The 13477-nt window shown below is 41.1% G+C and overlaps 1 protein-coding gene across 1 annotated transcript in view; it reads left to right on the top strand.

Annotated features, from left to right (window-relative positions):
• COL9A1 (collagen type IX alpha 1 chain) overlaps positions 1-13477 on the top strand; it is a 285908-nt gene that overhangs the window by 29796 nt on the left and 242635 nt on the right. The window contains exon 5 of the mRNA XM_030199004.1: positions 4371-4767. Within this exon, the coding sequence (XP_030054864.1) occupies positions 4371-4767 (397 nt within the window). The remainder of the gene's footprint in view (positions 1-4370; positions 4768-13477) is intronic.

The following is a 13477-nucleotide window of genomic DNA, read 5'->3' as shown; positions in this document are numbered from 1 at the left end:
GGAAATAAACTTCTTAAAGTAGACTGCAAGGTGAGAGGAAGGGAGGGAGATGGACTGTGATGGGGTGAAGGGGAAGAGATGCCTTGACTGTGTAGTAGCAATGTAGGTGGGGAGATCGGGGGAGATGGGGATCAGGGTCCCCCTTCTTAATTTCTGCCCTGGGCCCCACAATGTCTAAAACTGGCCCTGTCTGTATGAGTCTTTGTCTGGTGTGGACCCCCAGCTAGTGTGGTCCCTTGTCTCTTTTTCTGGCTGCTGCCGCTGCTGTGTGTCATCTGACAGAGGCTTTCTTCTTTAGAGTGTAAAGTTATGTAGCAGGCCATGAATATCTTGGCAACTTGTTCAGGGCTGTACAGGAGCTCCCCCAGAACGGTCGAGATATCTGAATCCGTTTTTGAGTTGGCCAAGGTGTGCTCAATGATGGCGTGGGTGTTCTTATGGCTCTTGTTATATTCCTCCTCCACCTCATTTTGGGGGTGGACATGGGCGTAGTTTGACCATTTCATTTGGGGGATGTGTGGCTTGGCTCATTAGCATATTCATTTGCATGTATACATCTCATACATATTCATTATGGTTATTTAAAAAACAACAACACACACACACAAACTAGACTAAAATGCTGAATATGATGCCAGCATTTCAAAACAATGAAGATATATTTTTTAACTGAAATGAGCCAGCACCATAGGAATTTTCTCTCATTATGCCCCCTCTCAAATTCACATGTATTAACAAGGGGAGAGTGCACTTTCCCTCTCTCTCCCCTCCCTAGGCCTGACACCAGCACCATTCCTTTTTCTCCTCCAAATCACAGCTTTTTCTTCCTCCTTAAAATACTCCCCTAAGCAGGCAGCACTTTTTTTTTCCTGGGGTCATCCACAGGTAGCATTTTTTCCTCCACTCCCCCACCCCTTTACAGGCAGCACTTGCCCCTAGGGGCAGTTCAAGGCAGTCATGATAATGTATGTTATATTTGGGCTCATTTTTGAAAGAGAGAGACGTCCAAAAAGTGACATAAGTCAGCATTTGGACGTTTATCTCACATAAACAGTATTATCAAAACCTCTTTTTGGACGTCTTTCTCTGAAGTCCATCAGAAGGACGTCCAAATCCCATGGGGGCGTGCCAGGGGCGTGTTCAAGGCGGGACTTAGGCGTTCCTAAGACTTGGACGTCTTTCAGCCGTAATGGAACAAAGCAAGTCCAGGACTAAAACTTCGATGTTTTAAGCTAGACCTGTTTTTATTACAAATAAAGTACAAAAGGGTGCCCCAAATGACCAGATGACCACTGGAGGGAATAAGGGATGACCTCCTCTGACTCCCCCAGTGGTCACTAACCCTCTCCCACTCCCAAAAATTGTGATTAAGAACATTACTTGCCAGCCTCTGTGTCACCCTCAGATGTTATACTCAGGTCCATCAGAATAGCATGCAGGTCCCTGGAGTAATCTAGTAGTGGGTGCAGTGCACTGCAGACAGGTGGACCCAACCTATCCCTACTTGTTACAATTGTGGAGGAAACTGCGAGACCTCCAAAACTCACCATAGGTGCCCCCTTCACCCATAAGGGCTATGGTAGTGGTATACAGTTGGGGGTAGTGGGTTTTGGGGGGCCTAGCAGACAAAGTAAGGGAGCAATGATCAGATGTGTAACTGGGAGCATTTTATGATGTCCACTGCAGTGCCCCCTAGGGTGCCCTATTGCTGTCCTGGGAAGTTAGGGGGACCAGTCTACTAAAAATGCTGGCTACTCCTATGTCCCAATGGCTTGATGTTTTACACTTGGACGTTTTCTTTTTTTATATTGGCCGAAAAACAAAGACGTCCAAATCACAGGACTTCCATCTTTTTAGAAAATGACCTTCTTTCCTGTTCGGAATTTGGATGTCTTTGTAAAACGTCCAAATTCTGATCTAGACGTTTCTTTTGAAAATGCCCCTCATTGTAAACTGCCTAGAACAGTGGATAGCACAGTATAACTGCTGTAATTGCCTATAGCTCATGTTTGATCTATTCTTACTGTACACTGCCTTAAGTGAATTCCTTCAAAAAGGCGGTAAATAAATCCAAATAAATAAATAAATAAATAAATAAATAAATAAACTGTAAAACAAATATCAAATTAATTAATATACAGTTTTAAATGTCCTAACAGGCACATAGGCATTGGCATAGAGGGTCTGCCTGGTGATGTATGCAGGGGATCTAGGGGTTCAGATGTTTGGGCTGTGTCCACACAGATGTTGCTGGCTGTTTGCAGTGTTGCATGGCTTTCTGCTTAGGCATGGAAGAAGCAGATGCTGGAGGATCTTGTATAGATATTTGGGTGGGGAGATCAAAAGAGAAGACAATAAAAGTGTCCCGAATAGGAGAAAATCTTACAGGTGATCACTGTGACTGGTGACTGGGATATTCTATTAGCAGTATGAGCAGACCATATGGCCTGTTTCTGTTATTATCTACTATGGGGTCAGTATTTAGCCTGCGGCAGTAAGCAGTTCGTAAGCCGCTCACAGCCGTGGGCTGAATTAACCCCAATTATTCAATGTTGGGGCATGTACAGCCTCTGGCATTCAGTATTCGGGTTAGTGCAGCAACCTGGAAGTTAACCGTGCACCAGTCAATATTGAGACTGGTTCCCAGTTAACTTGGCAGAGAAAATTAGGATTGCCTTTCAACTGTCCTAACTTTATCCACTCACTTAACCAATTAGCAGACTGAATATCACTGCTAACTGGTTAATTGCTGGCTCTGCCCGCACTCCATTGCCGGACTGCTTCTAACCTAACTGGTTAGGGAATGGCCAGTCAGAGGAGCTATTCATTTGAGTGCCACTGAATATACTGGCATAGCAAGCACAGCGGGGTTTAACCAGACAGGAGCCTCTCCTGTCCAGCCAAACCTTTTTGATTATTGATTTGTATGTTGCTTTGTTCTGCACTGAGCATAATTACATGCACTTGAGTGTGTTCAGTGGCACTCTGTTGTGACTTTGTGCTTTACTGCATATACACTATAGGTGTATGTAATTAACAGACAACTAGTGGTGTGCTGAAGCGGGCTCATGAGAGTTGTTTGTTAAGTTTTTAAGAATGTTGGGAGCCAGTTGTTAAAGTAGGCCCCCCCATGGCTACTTTAACAACTGGCTCCCAAAATGTGGGTTCAGGTCCCCTCCTGAATTCTCTTTTACTTTGCTGGTGGGGATGCTCAGCCCTGCCAGCCAAGTAAATAGACTGCTGCTGCTCCCCGCTCCTTGTTTCCAGCATGAGAAGTCCCAGCATACTGCTCAGAGCCAGAAACAAGCAGTGGAGAGTGGTGGCAGTCCATTTTTTAGCTGATGGGGCTCGGCATCCCAGCCAGCAAAGGTATGCCTAGCGTGCCCGCATGGGGGGGGGGGGGGGGGGGGGGGGTAGGGAAGAGAGGCGTGCGTTGACCCGGCCAGTCCAACCCTTCCCCCCCCCCAATTGCAGGGCTGGCTGAGCCCGGAGAAAGAGCCCATTGTTAAACATTTACCAGCACACTCCTGCAGTCAACTAATACTAGATTGTAGTGAAGTAGCATGGTTGTTAGTGTTTGGGAATGGGTTGTATAGACAACATACCTTCTTTGCTCTAAAGGAATATCATTTATTAAGATAAAAGAATAATATGGTTTTGATTAGACCCTCTAATAATGAAACTACACATGTACCTGAAGTTCATGACACTTAGTTATTTCTCATCCTCACTTTTGGGCTGCGAGCAGTTTCCTAGCAACAGACATAACTTTGTATCATATTAATAATATCACGGTTTTTAATTCAGTTGTCATCAGTCAGTTATAACTGGTCAACATCTTCTGTACCTTGGCTCAGTCCTTTATTCTTGCAATCATACTGGAGCTTGAATCTATGAGTTATGAGTTTGCATATGAATTATGGGCAGCAGAGATATCTTTTTACTTGAGTAGAGATATTATAGTTTCTTAATTAGAAGGTGGTTTGAGGTGCTAGTTTCCCAAAAGTAGACTCATGTTTAAATGTTCAGGAGCATCTAGAAATGTAAGGAATTCAATCAAAAATATCCATCTTAAAATAGCACTAGAGCACTTGGGAGGGGGAGGGTTAAATTTATTACAATTTTATTGCCGTTGGCACAAAATGTGAGGTAACCTTTGACAAATTGGACCTTCCATAGTTGTTTGACTTGTATAGTGCTTGAGAGATTAAACCCAACCCTGTAATCGTCCAATCCTGTAATGGCATGCCGCCTCACAATCCTGAGACGTTTAGATTAGTACTCTTATCTGCCTTACCTTATTATTGACTCTAAAGATTACCATAATATACTAACATTGTCATCTTGTGCTGTCCTTTGGTCCTGTACAGATATTTAAATCCCGGTGGATTTCCCAATGAATATTCCTTTCTTGTCACTCTCCGGATGCCTGGCAGCACACGTCAGAAGCACTGGACCATTTGGCAGATTTTGGATTCCATTGGGAATGAGCAGGTGGCAGTGAAGCTTAATGGGCAAACCAAGTCAGTTCAGTTTTATTACAAGGGACTGGACACACGCCTTCACTCTGTCACATTCTCCCAACTGCCATTCCTCTTCGACTCCCAGTGGCACAAGATTTTGATTAGTGTGGAGAAGGAGACGGTTACTCTTTCCATCGACTGCCTCCTGATTGAAACCTTGAAAATAAGCCCCAGAGCTAGCATTAACGTGGATGGCTACACCATACTGGGCAAGCTGAAGAACAATCCAGAAGTGTCAGTTTCAGTAAGTTTTCTGATGATTTTTCAATTACAGGAGTTACGTTTAAACAAAAAACTGTGTTCTGTCTACATCTTTACATATTTGCTTAGCTTTAAGTTGCTTCTATAACTGGAGCTAGATGTGCAAAGTGGATTTTTTTTCTTCAGACATGAAAAGGAAAAAAATTGCTTAGCACATAATCAGACCATATGTAGGAAGGGGTCGAATTTTCCTAATATTGGTTTATGGTTCATTTATCAGTTACTAATTATTTTATTTGCTGCATTTGTATCCCACATTTTCCCACCTATATGCAGGCTCAATGTGGCTTACATAGTACGGTTAGGCGTTTGCCCAGTCGGTTGATAACAAATACAAGGTTGTATAGTGATCGAATGAGGTATATGTAGAGTAAAAGCGACATATATCTACATGCCATCTACATTGCCCGAAGAGAGTTCAGTACAGGCCGCACACACTATACCGCTCTCAGGGGGTCTTTTTCTACACATTAGCTCAAGTTATCTGCAGCAGGGCCTATTTTATTCCTATGGGCCTTGCTGCAGATAACACACGCTAATCTTTAGTAAAAGACCCCCTTAGGGCCCCTTTTACTAAGCCACGCTACCAATTCTTGGTGCTGCAAATGAGAGGAAGCCCATTCAATTCCTATAGGCTTCCTCTCATTTGCCGCGTAGGAATTGGTAGCATGGCTTTGTAAAAGAAGCCCTTAATACAGTTGTACAACAGAGCGGTGTATATTCAAATACAAATTAAAAATATGATGGTAAAAAGCAACACCAAAAAATGGAACCAAATTATGTTTAAAAAAACAAAGTTTAATAATTTCCAAACAAATAATGATATAACAACAACACATAAAAGATGACTCGACACAACGTTGTGTTTCGGCCAAAGAGGCCTACATCAGGAGTCTTATTGATCAGGTTGAAATGAAAATAACACATCAAAGGAATCTCAAACAGTGGATAAAGGATTCCAAAGATCTTGCAAATAAGATCACTGCGACAGACAGACGGTTCACTTGTGCAACGGTCTTTTTCAAGACCATTTTTAAGATCTTATTTGCAAGATCTTTGGAATCCTTTATCCACTGTTTGAGATTCCTTTGATGTGTTATTTTCATTTCAACCTGATCAATAAGACTCCTGATATAGGCCTCTTTGGCCGAAACACAACGTTGTGTTGAGTCATCTTTTATGTGTTGTTGTTATATCATTATTTGTTTGGAAATTATTAAACTTTGTTTGTTTTTTTAAACATAATTTGGTTCCATTCTTTGGATAGCCTGGCTTATATTCCCACCTTTTTTATTTTTCATTTCACGCATCGTGGGATCTATTGAGTTCTCCACTTTTTGTGGATTCTCTTTAGAAAAAGCAACACCATAAATGTTAGAAAAGGTCAGGTCCTACAAGAGACTAAGAAATCAAATTCAACACATTAATCAAAATAAAGTAACATAAAATAAAATTGCAATTAATGTAACTTCTGAGCAGTAACCTCAACATTCCAGGTTTCATCCCTGGCTACTGTCGTTCACACACTATCCCCCTGTTTACTAAGCTGCGCGGCAATTCAGACACAGCCCATTCAAAGTGAAAGTCAAAGTTTGCATTTGTGTATGGCAGCTGCTAGTGCGGCTTAGTAAACAGAGGTGCTAGAATACAGATACCACAAGAAAAATAAAATGATCATCATAAGACAATCTATAAAAGGTAAAAGTTTATATCTTTCTTTATGCTTGGATTAGTAAGAAAAGCTGGGCCTAGTGGCTCTGAGTTCCTTAAAGTCCTGAATTACCTATTGATAGGGAGCGAAGAGTTGCAGTGGTTGTCTGGGAGTAGGGGGCAGAATGGAAATTAGAGGAGAAACATATGAATTTAAAAAGTAGATATGAAACTCGGAGCCATTATATCAAATTCTTTGTGATTCAATATAAGAAGAGTAAATGAAAAAATGTACTTTTAAATTTGAAAGATCTTCTAATACTTTTAGGGGCCCATTTACTAAGGCGCAGTAGGCACTAGAGTGTGCCTACCACGAAGCGAAAAAGCACTGCCATGGGACACGCTGAGTCATCCCGCAGTAGTGTGCCCATCAGTGTGTACTAATCCTGTGCTAAAAAATAATTTGTACTTTTCAGCATGAGGGTGTGGTTATGGGCGGAGAGTAGGTGTGCCCTGTGTTAATTGGGTAGCATGGGTACATTGGTGCACTGGAGCCCTTAGCATCAAAAAAATAGATGAAGGTAAGGACTCTCGCGGTAATGGACATGCGCTAAATGGGTAATTAGTGTATGGTCATTAAAGAAATATATGGAAATGCGGTCATTTTACTGCTGCACTAAAAGAGGCGGCAGCGCATGGAAAACCCACGCACTGACAACAGTGCTGGCCACTTTATAGAGCGGCTTGGTAAAAGGGCCCTTAAGTAGGCTTGCTTTTCTGAGTAGGCTGTGAAAACTGTAAGGTTGTTTATAGCTATTCTGCATACTGTTTTAGATTCTTTAATTTGTAATTTTTCAATTTGTATTTTGTATTTCTTATCTGTTCATGACTTTTAGTCTTTAATTTTTTTAGGCTACATTTTGATTAAAATTTGTAATCGCAATGAATCGTGCAATTAAAGGTATGTTTATTTTGTTTTCTTCCCTGCAGTTTCTTGTGACTCTGGGCAGTGGACTGGTTAAGTGACTTGCCCAGAGTCAGAAGGAACTGCAGGGGGGGGGGGGAATAGATAAATAAATAACATATCTTTAATTGTGATTAATTATGATTAAAATTTTAATCAAAATTCAGCCGCACTTTTAAGAATTATTGTCTTTGGTCTGGATTTACTAATGTGCACTACTGCATTAGTGCATGGTAAAATATGCTACACACTATTACAGGCCGCATTTTATGCAGTGGGATCTATTTACTAATAATGCACATTAATGGCATTAGACCTGAGTAATTCTAGCCCAAATGATGTTAAAAAATAATATAAGTAGTTCATAGTTCTTGGGAACATAAGGACATTAAACATTAATCCGTTTATGGCGCCCAAATGGCGCCCAAATTTGGTTTAAAAAAAATTAACACTGAGCACTATTCTATAAACAGCGCTCCGAGTTGGGCACCGTTTATAGAATAGCACACAGCACCAGAATCCATGTCCAACTTTGGGCGCAAGATCCCTCGATTTCTATAATACTACACACATCTTTAGTTGAATGCCCCTGACCCGCCCATGCTCTTCCATGGCCACACCCCCTTTTCCAGTAACACGCTAAAATATTTACACGCACATCTTTGTAAAATAGCACTTAGCAAGATGCGCAATGTGGTAAGTCCTCCAGCGTTGGGTTGTTCTTCTGTCCTGGCACATCCTCCTGTAGCGTGTGGTAGGTTCTCCTGTAGTGACACCTCCTGTTGTGGGATGTCCTCCAGGCAGGCATGTCTCTAGGAGATTAATATTTCATTTCACTTCACTCCCCCCCCACTCAATTAAATTGCACGCACAAATTGGGTACACGCCCAAATTTGTTTTGCAGTTTTGAGCACCATTTATAGAATTTGGGGAAATCGTTAATATTTTGCTGAAAATATTTTCAAACTTATTACATTTTTCATTTCCTTTCATGTTAACATTGATTGACCAATTTCTTCAAGAAGGAGCACCAAAAGGATTTACACCATTAGAAATACAGTATAATACAATGACTACATTAAAATACAATAAAACAATCCAGAAATATGATAACTTATACGCAATTAAAATATTATGTTTGTGTAGACCCTATGAGGGGGGGGGGGGGGGGAATGATTTAATTTCTTTGTACAGGTCATGCTTGTTTACATGTTTGGTCTTGCAGTAAGGTTGTACTATGCTTGAAACAGGAAGACCTGCTCACCATTTATTATCATATATTTAAAATATTTCATTAATAAGGGGTTGATATTCAAAGTGATTTAAGTGGGCAGAAGAGCCTCCTGCCCATGTAAAACACTTGTGCTGGGCTAGCTTTTGATATTTAGTGGCATTTAACTGGACAGTGCCGCTGAATATCAGTACTCATCAGCCATGGAGGTGTAGCCAGGAAAGAGCCAGGAGTTATTTGTATGCTAGTAATATTCAGTGCCAGTGCCTGCATAGCTAAACAGGCATTTAGAACCTCATAAAAAGCAGTTCTGGCGTGGCCCAGTTAGCTATTAGGGTGCCAGCACTGAATAACTACTTTTTGTAGCCTGAAGTTGTTCTGCCCTCCCTTCCATCCCCCCAAGCAAAGATGTGATCCCCCTCCCTCCCAAATAAAGTATATATTCTAAGTTTCTTATCTTTTTTAAAGGCTTTTAGCATTTGTATAGAAACATTTTAGAACGTGCTCTTTATTTTTAACCTATTTAGCAGTTGACAGGGATAATTTGCAGTCTTTCAGCTATGATTGTTCTTTATTTAAGGGTACCAGATCTACTTTTGCTTTTATTGTAATCTCTCTGTCGGGTTGCTCTAATTTACCTATTTTGATAGGATCCTTTAAAGATACCTTATTCCAACCATGTGTTCCGGAGTGACTGTTAGTTTTTCCCCAGATTCTGGTTTAAAAGCTGCCGTATTACCTTTTTAAATGTTAGCAGCCTGGTTCCACCCCAGTTAAGTGGCACTCATCTTTTCGGAATAGGATGTCCTTCTCCAGAAAGTTGCCAAGTTCCTAAAAAATCCAAATGCCTCTTCCCTGCACTATTGTCTCATCCATGCATTGAGACTCTGGAGCTTTGCCTGCCTGTTAGATCCTGCATATGGAATAGGGAGCCTTTTTGAGAATGCTACCCTGGAAGGCATGTTTCGGAGGCAACGGTGTGTCCTGAAAGTGTTATCATTTTGCAGCTTTAGGATAGTTTTTATCCCATTCCATCCTCTATAATGACTTTGTGGCTGAATCTCAGTCGTGTGTGTTTGTGTGGATGGAGGGAGGGGGGAATAAAATTAATTGCTCTCAGCTGATTGTGCCAGTAATACTTCAGGTATACACCATTTACATTAGCAGGGGAAAGTCACAAACACAATGGGTAATTTCACATTTTGACTGCCATGATGATGAAGTGCCATGTTCAAAATGAAACCTCGAGAGAAAATCGTAATACAGATAGAGCTAATTGTCATCATGACAGTGAGCCCCAAATGGATATCAGCAGCACTTATCTGCTGCTGAAAATAACGGGTTAAAATTATCCAGTTAATGTTATCATGCTATCCTGGTTATTTAGGTTTGCTATTTCTAAACTAGATTTATTTGGATCAGTTTAGCTGTAACCTCGCCTAGATTATTGGATAATATGGGCTACAGTTGCTTCTAAATAAATAAATAAGTACCACCATCTGATTAAACTGAGTGCATCCCTGTCCCCTGCAGTGCCACAATCTCTCCATAACCAGCTGAATTATGTCTGGCCAATGAATTTAATCTGTCAGCAGTGGGAAGAGGAAGACATGCAATTTTAAAATGACAAAAGTTAACTAGTTAACACCACAGTTTTTACAGAGTCAGAATTCAGTGTTGCACTCAGGTTGGTAGCAGGCATACCTTTTTGAATTATAAACTGTGGAAAAATATGCACAATTTTGGGGACAGTGTCTCCAGGTGGGTTAATTTGGCACATATCATGACATTAATGTACCTCACTCCTCAGCCAAGGTATGTGGAGTATGATCCCAGTTTCTCAAATTTACTACTTGTGCTCACTTCAATACCTGCATTATTCCAAAGAGAGAATCCTTCTGGAGTTAATAGGATCTAAAATGCACAAGCAGCTTATCAAGGTATGCTTGGAAATGGCTTTAATCAGGCCCATGGAGCCCAGAACAATGGGAAATATTTCTGTATCTTTCTTGGTCTCTGACCGCATTCTTTTGGTGATTTATGAACTTCTATTTCTCTATGCAATATAAGTCTAGACCAGTGGTTCCCAAATCTGTCCTAGAGGCACCCCAGCTAGTCAGGTTTTCAGGATATCCCCAATGAATATTCATGAGAGAGATTTGCATGCAGTGGACTAGACATTTGGCACTCACACTTCTATTTGCAAAGTCCTCATGTTTTTTCTCTTTTACCCCTATGTCCTGTTTCTCATATTAGGCTTTTTATGTGGTTGCAATTAGATTGAATTGGACTTATTAATTTTATATACCTCATTTATACCTCAGCGTTAAAGCGGTTTACAAAAAATAACAACAGACTGGTTACAAATATAGTACACAACAATTGCATAAAACACAAAGTCAGTAAAACATATTTTTTAGCTTTATGAGTCCCCGTTATTGGAACGCATTACCACTATCGTTAAGAGAGCTATCCGATCACAGCCTGTTCAAGAAGTCCCTAAAGACCTACCTATATGATCGATCATACTCCTCTCCTGCTTGGCCTCCTGCAATTCCTCATCCCTTTATCCTTTTGTTTCCCTCCCTTCCCCTCTTCTGCCTTATTCTTTGTTGCTCTAGAATTACTATGATAGTATTTCACTTGAATGTTGTAAGCCACATGGAGCCTGCCTCAGTGGGATTTTGTGGGACATAAGTGTTCACAATAAATAAGTAAGTAAATAAATAAATAATTAAAACTCTGTTTGAATAACTAAGTTTTTAAAAGTTTGTGAAAGCACAAATAAGGAGGAGCATTGTGAAGTTGATCTGGTAAAAAATTCCAGAGTGATGGTCCTGCGTACGAAAAGACTATTTTCCTAGTTGTTGAAAGCTTAATCTTAGCAAGGCCTGGAAGCAGAAGCAAGTGTTTGTGATGAGCATAATACCCACTGAGAAGTATACCTTCTCAGCTTATTTGAAAGATAAATGGAAAGTCCCAAATAAAATGATTTGTACACTAGACAGCATCTTCAAAATAATACGATTGGCCCCTGGAAGCCAATGTAGTTGATACAGCACTGGAGTAATATGGTCATACTTCTTATTTCCAGTTATTAGTCAGGCCACAGAATTTTACACTAATTATAAGCATTGCAGGCAAGATTTATTCAATCCATTAAAAAGAGAATTGCAGTAATCCAGGCAACTATTGACTAGAGCATATATTATTTTCACCAAATTACATTCAGTCAAAACAGGTTGTATTGACATATCATCAAAAAAACAAAAGAAGCAAAATTTTACAATATTTCCAATCTGTAGCTGTGCTGATTATACGGGAATACTATAAGAAGGGAGAGGAATTTTACCTGGATAGCTGGCTGTGCATCCCTGAAGGGCTTGCAGCAGGAGAGGGGCAAGCATAATTACCAAGAGGGCAGGTTCCCCAATTTCTAAACCCTTCCCAGTAGTGTTTAAGGATGTCTTTCTTAGGACAGATACAGAACCCTGGAAGGGAAAAAATCTGGCTTGGCCTCAGGATGAGAGGTGTTCCACACCAGTAGTGCTTTCCAGGAGGGAAGGGAGTTAGTCCTTAGGGACATGCCAGGACTTAGATCCAGCCTTTGCTCCTGACTCAGTAAGCAGTATACCCTGGGAGCCAAAGTGAGTCTTGGAAACGTGTGGGGAAAAGAGGTCAAAAGTTTGCTCTGATCTGAGAAGGAAGAAGGAAAGGAGAGAGAAGGAGGAAGGAAAGGAGAGAGAGAAGGAGAAGGACAGCAACCTGCCTGAGGGCAGGAAGAACCTTCCTCGTAGATAATCAGCTGCAGGGAGTAAACAGGCTAACTAATCCAGGGCAGGAGGACCCTAAAGTTAACGCAGTACCTGGTTAGTGAGAGATGGGTAAAGAGTAGTAGTAGTAGAACTGGTTTCCGGTCCTCTCCAGGGAAAATGCTGTTGTGGGAAAGGTACTGAGCTGCCTGAAGAGAGAGAGGGAGAGAGTCAGACATGTGAGTCTTTGTCACTGTCACGAAACATCTAGCCACCCGCCTGGGGTTACTATGTGGCCACTTAGAGGGTCTATCCCCAGCACAGCTCAGATCCGCCTGCAGTTGCTCTACACTAGCACCCTCCCCCCACTGACTGGGTCACAACTGCTTATGGGTGAGTCTCCCGCTGTAAAATTATCCCCAGTGATTTCTAAGTTACTGGAACCTCACTCCCAGTGGCCTCACAGTTCCCAGAAAGCACTCAGAGACCCAACACACAAACCACCAGAATTCTTTATCAGTCCAGACTGGCAGGGTAAACTAACAAATGTGTTTATTCTCAGAACTTGAACAGTGGACAGAAAATGTGCAATCAGCAAACAATAACAGGTAACTGAAAAATAGATCAATTATAATACTAATTAAACATTTGTATACTTTCTGAAAGTTACCTGGGAAGATCAGGACATATAACTATTTACCAAGCCTCAGCAAAGAGATCTGTGTCTCTTTTCTACCTGGCTAAGACTGAACTCAAAACTAGTAACTGCTATTTATCTTCAAACTCCAGGCCAATCAGAGCCCAGAATTCAACATTTCAAAAATATACTGCATCTTGCTTCCTGTTTGTGTTAAACTAAAGAAAAAAGCATTCACTCTTTGTTACAGCAGAGAAACACCACCTGCTGGCCAAATAGGAGAAATACACTTCAAGACATAATTAATGCAGGAAAATATCCAATACATTTTACAGAAGAAAACCCCAAAATGTAGAGAGGCATGCGTGAGAGACTTTTCAGCATGCAGAAGTCTGATCTATTGACAGCATTGAAGGCATCTGTTCCCATTGGTTTTGGAGCTGCACTGGACACTCGAGA

This window comes from Microcaecilia unicolor, chromosome 3 (genome assembly GCF_901765095.1).
Source record: "Microcaecilia unicolor chromosome 3, aMicUni1.1, whole genome shotgun sequence".
NCBI classification, from domain to species: Eukaryota; Metazoa; Chordata; class Amphibia; order Gymnophiona; family Siphonopidae; genus Microcaecilia; species Microcaecilia unicolor.
Note: the sequence above shows the minus strand (reverse complement) of the source record. Positions and strands in the feature narration are given on the sequence as shown.